The sequence below is a fragment of the Fukomys damarensis genome, unplaced genomic scaffold, assembly GCF_012274545.1.
Source record: "Fukomys damarensis isolate Sample0158 unplaced genomic scaffold, DMR_v1.0_HiC HiC_scaffold_14, whole genome shotgun sequence".
Lineage (NCBI taxonomy): Eukaryota > Metazoa > Chordata > Mammalia > Rodentia > Bathyergidae > Fukomys > Fukomys damarensis.
Window position 1 is genome coordinate 43,811,663 of NW_022900926.1, and position 8,707 is coordinate 43,820,369.

Here is an 8,707-nt window from a genome sequence, read left to right on the forward strand (position 1 = left end):
AGTCTCCATGGTGATAGAAACCCAGGGAACTCTGGTCATTTGAGAGACCCCTGTACCACTCAGGGGCATCAGTGGACTTCAGAACTCTCATCAGAGGTTTGAAGGTCATTATAGTTTGCCTTTTGGGTATAGAGGTCATTGTTATAGAAATATATTTATGATCAGAAAGGACTTAGGATAGAGGCGATAATCATAATTTACTTTGGGCATTTTTTTTAAGCAGGAAAGAAAACTTAGTAAAAATACTACGAAGTAAACATTTCACCCATAGCTTAGACCTGGTAGAGCAGATTAATTTTGTCTCCAAATTTGAACCTACATATTTGTTAACCTTAGAGTTTCAACTTAACAAGGAGTATGGCATTGACCAAAGAGAAGGTAACTGCCTTAGTTTTGTTTCTCTTTGAAGAAAGGAGACTAGGGAGACTTGAGGAAAGGAAGGGAAAGAAGGTGGGTCAGTTCTAGGGAGGTGACAGGGATTTGCCTGAGAATTCTGATCATTCAGAAAGTGTGAGGTACAGCTGTTCATCTTATCACACGAGTCTGGAGAACAAGAGACACGCTTTCTCCAGGGGTCCTCTTGCCAATGCAGTTGTTATCTACATGGAAGGGCCATGTTATTGTCCTGTTCTCTTGACAATCTCCTTGCCTGCTATAAGAAATATGTCTTGCATTGAAGAAGACATGTTTTTAAATGAGGGGAAATTAAAAAAAAGGGAAAAACTGTTATGTAACCTTAGTTTCCATTAACAGCTACTTTTTTCTCTTTTGCCCCTATCCACTCCAGAGTGCTTTTCTTCAAATGGATTCGTTTTGTTGTGTATATAAGGTACACTGCAATATGCTTTGAGGCACAAGGGGATGAGATAATTCTTTTCCTTAAGAAATGTACGATCTAGTTTGTAAATAACATGTATAACTCAAATGTTGCCAGGTAGCAGCAGCCCGTGCATACTCATGAGGTCACATGCACAGTTACAAATTTTGATGACTTTGAACTTCACATTTGCCCAGGTGGGAAATTAGCTATCTCTGATTTTGTGTCTCAGTTAGTATCTCTGTAGTAAATAGATGGCATACACGCCTTGAAAAATTACTAAAGGGTGATTTTTAACAGGTGTAGCAATTATTTAGAAAAGGCAATAAGGCATGGTACTCCACATGCAAGTTAGCAGTGGTAGGAGCTATTAGCATACTTGTCCTGAAGGGGTACAGAGAATAAAGGTATCAGAACCTGCAGATAGAGCAAAAGAGCAAGCTCAAGGGAGGGATGGTCTCTTCTCTCTGGCCTCCCTGAGATCCTGCCCTTCCTTGATTTCTGAAACCAACAAGCCACCAAGAAAAAGCCCACTGGTACAATCCACACAGGTCACCCTCCCATGGCTCAGGGCAGTATGGAGAAGAGCAGTGAGTAGATCTAGAGGATGGTGTAGAAGGTAACAAGCATGCTGATGTCAGAAAGTTCTTTAGATGGTGCCGCTATTGTCCTTCCTCTCTCTCTTGGACTCCTTTGTTTCATGCCCCTGGCCTATCCAAAAAGCTATCCAAAAAATCTTTACCACTGATGCTGCTCCTGGGGCCACCAATGCAAAGTCTGAATTCTTGCCAATGGTACTTTCTTCCCATGTACTTGTGTTAGTCTGTGTCTTTGGAGAAGCAGATACTGAGATAAGATGAAGTATACAATGTTTTTTATTAGGAGGAGGGCTTGTGAGAGGAGAGGGCGAGGGAAGAAGAGAAGGGTGGGAAAACTGACTCTGAGTGCAAGAGAGAAAGGTGTGGAAGGATTGTAGACTACCATGAACTCTAAGGAAGGTTCAAAACTCTTGTCAGTCTTTAAGCCAATGTCATTGTCAGTGAAGTCTCAGATTTCTTCTAAACACATCTCTGTCTTACTAGTTCTGTCACATTCAGTCATTGGTGAAGCCTGCAGATGTATGTGCTCACTCCAGATGTTGGGATGAGTTTCAGAACACAGCAGATAGACCCCTGACCAGTAATAGTTCCTGCACTTGGAGATCTGCAAGACACATTCACACAGGACTTGTACAGTTCCCCAGGAATTCAGAAGTGGATTGGGATACAAGAGGAAGGAATCAGAGAGTGAACTTCTTCCTTGACCTACTGAGTTGCTTCATGGGGCTCAGTAATAATTTCATGCTGCAAATTTCACAAATACTCATAGAAGTATTCCTGGGAGTATTGTCAATAATTGGAGCGAGCATGACTGCATTCTTTGGAGAGGCAGGGGAACCATGCTCAGCCTGCCTTCTGAGGGGCCTTTTTCTTCATTACTGGATAAAAGACTTGAGCCTAACATACTACGAAGTGATAGTGTTAAAACCAGTATGATACTGGAACAAAGATAGATATGTGGGTCAACGGAACAGAACCGAGGGTACAGAAACTCTCCCAGACACACTCAGCTATTTGATATTCACCAAAGGGACCAAAAGCATATGTTGAAGAACAAGCTTTTGTGTGCACACGTGAGCACTCCCCACGATGACTGTAAACTACATGAGAGCAGACATGTACTAATCAAATAAAAAAATTAAAAAGAAGATGAGTTTAAGACTTTATTTAGAATTTCTATGTGACAGGGGCTTTGGAGTATGATTAGATGGAAAAGTGAGGCTTGCCTGGAGGTTGTGTTTGCATAGTAAACTTAGGTAAGTGTGTACATTTGGAAGTCTTGGGGTCAATGGTGGAGCTCACAGAAGGACTCCGTCAAGTGGCATAACCAGTGGCTATAGAGTCCTACAACTTCGCCTTTTAGGTATGAAATGGCTCACTTTATTTTTTATTTTTTATTTTTATTTTGGTACCAGGGATTGAACTTGGTGCTTGCAAGGCAGGCCACCGAACCGCCCGGCCCTATATTTTTAATGATAAAATTTGATTGTCTGCCTGGAAGTTTGTAGAGCTCAGAGCCCAGACGCCAAAGTCTTGGATATCATTAGATGTCCAAGTGGATATCTACCTCTCCAAGAGTGGAGAGGTAAATCTCCCCATAACAAGGTTGGGGTGTTTTTAGGATGGTGTATTTGTACATGCTGAGGTATGGGCTCATACTGGTACACTCATATCAAGAGTGTGGGCCTGAGAAGCAGAGAGAGGTGTCTTGTTCAAAGTCCTTCTGAGAAAGAATTCATAGCCATCTAATTCTTTACCATTCATCATCCCTTCTCAGAGTAAATCAGCCAAATTAAATTCAGCGTTATTGTTGATTTTTTATTTTTGTAGAAGAAACTATATTCACAAATCACTTTGATGACTCAAAATCAATTTTTTTCTTATTGAGTTTATAAGTATACTTTTTAAGTATACAGTGCAGTTACAAAATCATTTTTTAAAGGATGTAACACAGTTTTGGTCTTGCAAGTGCTTGCTGTCTGACAAGAAGAGCAGAAATATAATCAGGTTATTTTATTACATTGTTGAAGAATCTCCTGAAAAGTTCTATTAGTTACTTTCCTGTCAACAGAAGAGAATAACTGACACCCACGAGTTAAAGGTGGAGAGGCTTATTTTGTTTCACAATTTCAGAGGGTTTGGTCTATAGTTGGCCAGATCCAAGACAGAAATTGCATGGCAGAAGGCAGGGGCACAGGAAAGTTGCTCAATCCATGGTGTCCAGGAACCAGAAGGAGAAGGGAGGAGCTGGAGATAAGAATACAGCCTTCAAAGTCACACCCTCCTTGAGCCACTTGTTCCAACCAGCACATTCAACCATGAACTCATCTAAGGATCAATCCACTCATGGGTAAACCACCCCTATAATCCAGTCACCTTCCAAAAGCCGCACTTCTGAACACCGGAGAGTTTTGGGGGACATTTTTTATCTAAACCATAGCAGAAGTTTCATGAGATCTAACTCATATTTTATTTCTTGCTACTTCGGCAAAGGTTTTCCAAAAAATCCCATCTATCCTTGGATAAACAGCTTATAATGGATATTTATAGTTCTTTTTGACAGCCACACTCTTGATATGAGTGTAACAGAATGAGCCCATACCTCAGCATGTATAAATTTATTTTCTTGAAGAGCCATAGAGTCCTTATAAATGGGGATCAGCCCTCTAGAGGTTCTTTCTTTCCCACTCTCACTTCAGTTATTGACTTGCTGGCAAATTCTTTCAATCATTGAATGCCTGCCTGTTTGTCTCACTGGGTGGAATTTTATTTAAAATTCTTATCTGGGGCACATGCAGTAAGTGGAGAAAAATGCAAGATACTTTCCTTGGCCATTAATAAAGGGCCCCAAGGAAACAGCCAAAGTAGCTGGTGTTAATCATTAAATGTTGCCTTATGGCCAGTTCTGAACTTTCGCTGTGGTTCACGTTTGGACAGAACACAAACGAGTTAGGTGGGTTATATTCCAGCATGAATGAGTTACCTGTGTAGTAGTCGCTGGCTGGGCTCTAACTAGATGACACAGTCTGGCTTCTTGGCAGAGAGAAACACATCACTTAGAAAGGAAAGATAATTCCTTCCTTGAGTCACAACGAGGCAGAAACAGAAAAAGGTACTGTTTGATTCAGGAAACTGAAGTGCTGTCTGTCTTCTAGGTTTTGGATCTCTTGCTAATTTTGTGGTGGACTTTGCTTTTCACAGGTGGGAAACCAGGAGAGGCAGGAAGAAGAAAGAAAGAAAGAGGAGGGAGAGAGGGTAGAGGAGAAAAGAGAAAGAGGAGAAAGAAGATTGACTAAATGCACATGGCTCTCTTGTGTGGTTGAAAACTTTCTAGTTGGAAGAAGTAAAGGGAGACTGAGTTTATCTTTAGGAAGAATTAGTGGATTGATTAGTCCATTCTAAGAAAAGTTACATTTATTATTGATTAGACTGCTCTCTTTTAAAGTAAATAAGACATTCTGAATTTAGATTTTAGAAAAACATTTGCAAATGTTTATTTCCATTGTTCTAAGATTGGAAGTAGACACCAAAATGAAATGCTAATTATGAAGCCAGATTGAAAATAAACTCCTCTGTGCTTAGTAAATTATTTTTGTGTGAAGGAAGCAAGCCAGATCTTGCGCCTTTGGACTATGTAGCAAACACCCCTGAGTACTCTTGTCTATGTAGTAGAGAAATTTCTGAAAAATAAAATGGTTCTTAAATTGAATTATATTCTAAATAGAACTAAACTTTTTGTAGGGATTTTTTAGGTTTAAAGAACATACAAATATACTTGGAAATTGTAGAACTCCTTTCATAAGTGCAAACAACTTCTATCCTTACCCTATTTGCTAATGACAGGCAGGGCAGGTACACTGACTGTCTATTTTACCAACTTCTGGAATGTCTGGTGAGCATACAGTGAGACTTCATAGTGTGAGTTAAGAGAGTGATTTTAAATTGGGGGCTATCTTTATTATTATATACCTGGGTTATAAGTTTACCAAAAGTTTTTTGGAGATATTTTTTTTCTAGGTACATAGTAGAACTTTAGCGTTTTCTGAAATGGCATAACTTGTACTACTATGAGTGTTTTTTTTTAAACTTTAAATTAAATGTATATCTAGCAAAATGTGTGTATTTAATACTTTTATTTTTGAAATTTCAGAAGACCTCAGAACAACATTAAGGAGGATTTTGTATACTCTCTGGGGCCAGAGAGGGGCTTAATACCCTTTCTAAAGCAGGGACTGGGTGGGCATCACTGGGGGCAGAAGAGGCTTCAGCCAGGCTTCTGTGGATTCTACCTGTCTCATATGGATGTGAAAGCCATTTTTCTCACTTGAGGCAAAAACCAGATTTATAGTACTTAATATGTATTCATCAATAAGAATTTCCTGGGCCAGGGGTTTAGCTCAGTGATGCCACTGCTTGCTTTGCAAGCACAAGGTCCTGAGTTCGATCCCTGGCACCGCCCCCCCCACCAAAAAAAACCCAAGAATTTCCTGGGCATTGTGTGGGACCTTTGCACTGAGAGGCTTGTGCTGACAGAAGACTGGTCCCTGGGTCTTTCCAAGGAAGGTGTCTTCTGAAAGATGAGTCATGTGTGGTGGTCAGTCCTACCTGGCTAGGCTCATAGGATATGGGCTGGAAGTTTCAACGGAAGGAGGGAGGGCAGGCTCTTATGGGGCCATGAAGATGGGATCCAGGAAGGGACCAGGAAGAGCCAAAGAAGAGGCTGGTGTGTGGAAGTCATGCCTGAGAGATAAGAGGGTAGCACAGCTGTGATACAAGTTTTAAATTAGAGAGCCACACGCAGGAAAACTTGTAAGTTAGGATAAGGTACAACAAAACAGGACTCCTTCATTAATCATATTTGGAAAGTTAGGATTTATTTTTAAAATTCAGATTTTGTTTAATAGCAAGTTAATGAAAGAGATTATTTGTACTTACCTTTCTTAAACATGCATAAAATAAACTGGAGCAATAAGAGGAGCTGAATGCTGATGGTTTTCCCTAAGATTCATAGCTGATCCCTTTCGTGCAAGCTTGGAAAGACAGTGGGTCCTTTTCAAGATACTGGGCCCATATCTGTCTCATCTCCTTAATGTCCTCTTTCAGTAGAGCAAAGTAATAGTATGTAAGAAAAAAATGATAGTATTTTTTAACTTTATTTTTTGTAAAGCACAAAGGCTGTATTGCTTCAATCAACAGTGAAAGTATTTTTAGTGCCTAAGCAATCTTACAAGAACTGACTTAACTGGGCACCATGACTGGCTGGCTGATACCTCTGATGACTGTTGAAGTACTAATTTTATCAGGTAAGTAAATGTGTTTGAATGGATTATAAATTAGAGCTCATGGAGTTTCCCCTCTTGAGAACTATTGTACTAATTAAAATATTTTGTTTGTACACTGTGAATATATATGATTTTTACCTGTCAATTGAAAACATAAATTAAAAATATTATTTTGGAAAGATATATTTAAATATCTGAATCTGGACTTACATTTTTTGTTTAGTAATTGTTTTCTCTGATTAACATCTGTGGTTATATACTAAATTATCATGGATAGTAACGTCAACTTTTAGCAGCCATTAAAGGTAACTGTGATAGTTCAAAGCTTTCAGAAAAAATTTATAACTTTTCTTTTTGCTCTGTATAATGTAATTCTTTTTAGATTTTATTGCCCTACCATCCCTAAGAATAACTTATCACAGTGATTAATGACTGCTTGCATCACAATCTCCTTTTCTTAAATCATGTCCATAGTTTTTTGTGAATTTAGTTATCCTCCATACCTTCTTACGACATTCATTTTTGTCTGTGACTGAAAACATCCAGTTATCTCTGAGGGGCGAGGAAGGTCTGCCTGGCTGGGGCTTTCACGATGGTCATACTGATGTGACTGCTGCCGTCTTCCCAGGGTGTGACACATACTGCCTCATGACTGACTCTACACAGGGCCCTGAGTAGGCACAGGTAGCATGGTATGGATTATCCTGCAAATTTTCTGCAATGGAAATGAAAAAGTGTCCCGTAAATTACATTTTCCTTGCTTATTACCTCACTGAGGAGCGGTCCGATTTTTTCCTGACTTCTTTGAAGAGGTTTTCCTTTGCTAAGGCATGTCCAGGATCAAAGATGGAGGGATTTGTTAATGTCAGGCTTATCAGATGGTCTGTTTGGAAGAACACAATCTAGCCTACCACATGAAGTCCACATTGATATATTTAAAGGTAATTTTAGCAAAGATTTGTGCTTTAGCCTTTTTCTGAACAGTCAAGGCAAAAATCTAGAAAATTTTGCGTTGATTTGGGGAACCATTCTTGTATTTTAAATGGAAAACTAGAGGACAGGGTACTGAGCAGGAGAATCGAAGTAGGTACAGCTACCAGAATTTTCTCCCCTTCATAGGAAGTGGTTATAAGAAATAAGTGGTGGTCTTTACCATTAAATATAGATGCTTGATTAAAGGTGGGAGAGGAGAGACAGTGTGGATTCAATTAGGAACCAAACATGTCCTTAATACTACTTCCAAAGGAAGTAGAAATCTAAGATTGTCCTGGTGAATTCTGAAATTCTGGGTGTCTAAAATAAGAAGGGTCAATTTCCATAAAATGAGAGTTCTGAAGCTGTATTCGCCGGACCAGTAGCACCTGGTTGGAAATGTTAATGCTGAACCAGAAACCCTGAGGGTAGGCACCTGTGATCTGTGCCATATCAGGCTCTTCCGATGATTGTGATGCACACCAAATTTTGCTTTGAAGTACCGAGGAAGCTAGTGAATCAAATCTGACATTCAAAAAAACACTGCTTTTCTTACTTATTTACAGTACCTCACCCGAGTTTACATGTTGAGCTTGAAGAAGGTAGCTTGGCAGGTGGAACATGGATCACAGTTACATTTGATGGTGGGTTTGTGTTTTACCAAGTATGAGTGTCTTATCTATTGGCCCCCAGTTTTAAAGAAAATGAGTTATTGCTTTTCTTGCTTAAGGGTGGGTATAAAGGGCAGTCTGAGAGAGATGGACAGATAGGCTTATTCTATCTTTGCAGATACTTATTGGCCTAATGTCATAGTAGTCTCGTAGTATCTCTATACACCAAAGTCCATTTTCCTCTCTTAAGCTGGGGATGGGATTCTAGGAACCCTAAATGAGATGTTTAGAAAGTGCATGGCAGCTGGGGATTTGGCTCAGTGATTCAGCCAGTGGTTCACTTGCACCAGTGGTTCACTTGTGCCTGCCTCGCAAGTGCAAGGGCCCGAGTTCAATCCCTGTTCAAAAAAAAAAAAAAAAAAACAA

The 8,707-nt window shown here is 39.7% G+C and overlaps 1 protein-coding gene across 6 annotated transcripts in view; it reads left to right on the top strand.

The window, feature by feature from the left end:
* The first annotated feature begins 4,405 nt into the window (after positions 1 to 4,405).
* Pkhd1 (PKHD1 ciliary IPT domain containing fibrocystin/polyductin) overlaps positions 4,406 to 8,707 on the top strand; it is a 458,548-nt gene continuing 454,246 nt past the window's right edge. For 4 of the 6 annotated variants that reach the window (XM_019208499.1, XM_010631095.1, XM_019208501.1 and 1 more), the window contains exons 1-3: positions 4,406 to 4,528; positions 6,584 to 6,719; positions 8,237 to 8,314. In XM_019208499.1, coding sequence (XP_019064044.1) covers positions 6,668 to 6,719; positions 8,237 to 8,314 — 130 coding nt within the window. In that variant the 5' untranslated portion in view covers positions 4,406 to 4,528; positions 6,584 to 6,667. Of the gene's footprint in view, positions 4,529 to 5,962; positions 6,226 to 6,583; positions 6,720 to 8,236; positions 8,315 to 8,707 lie in introns of those variants that run through there. The other 2 variants (XM_019208500.1, XM_019208502.1) reach the window with 2 other exon arrangements.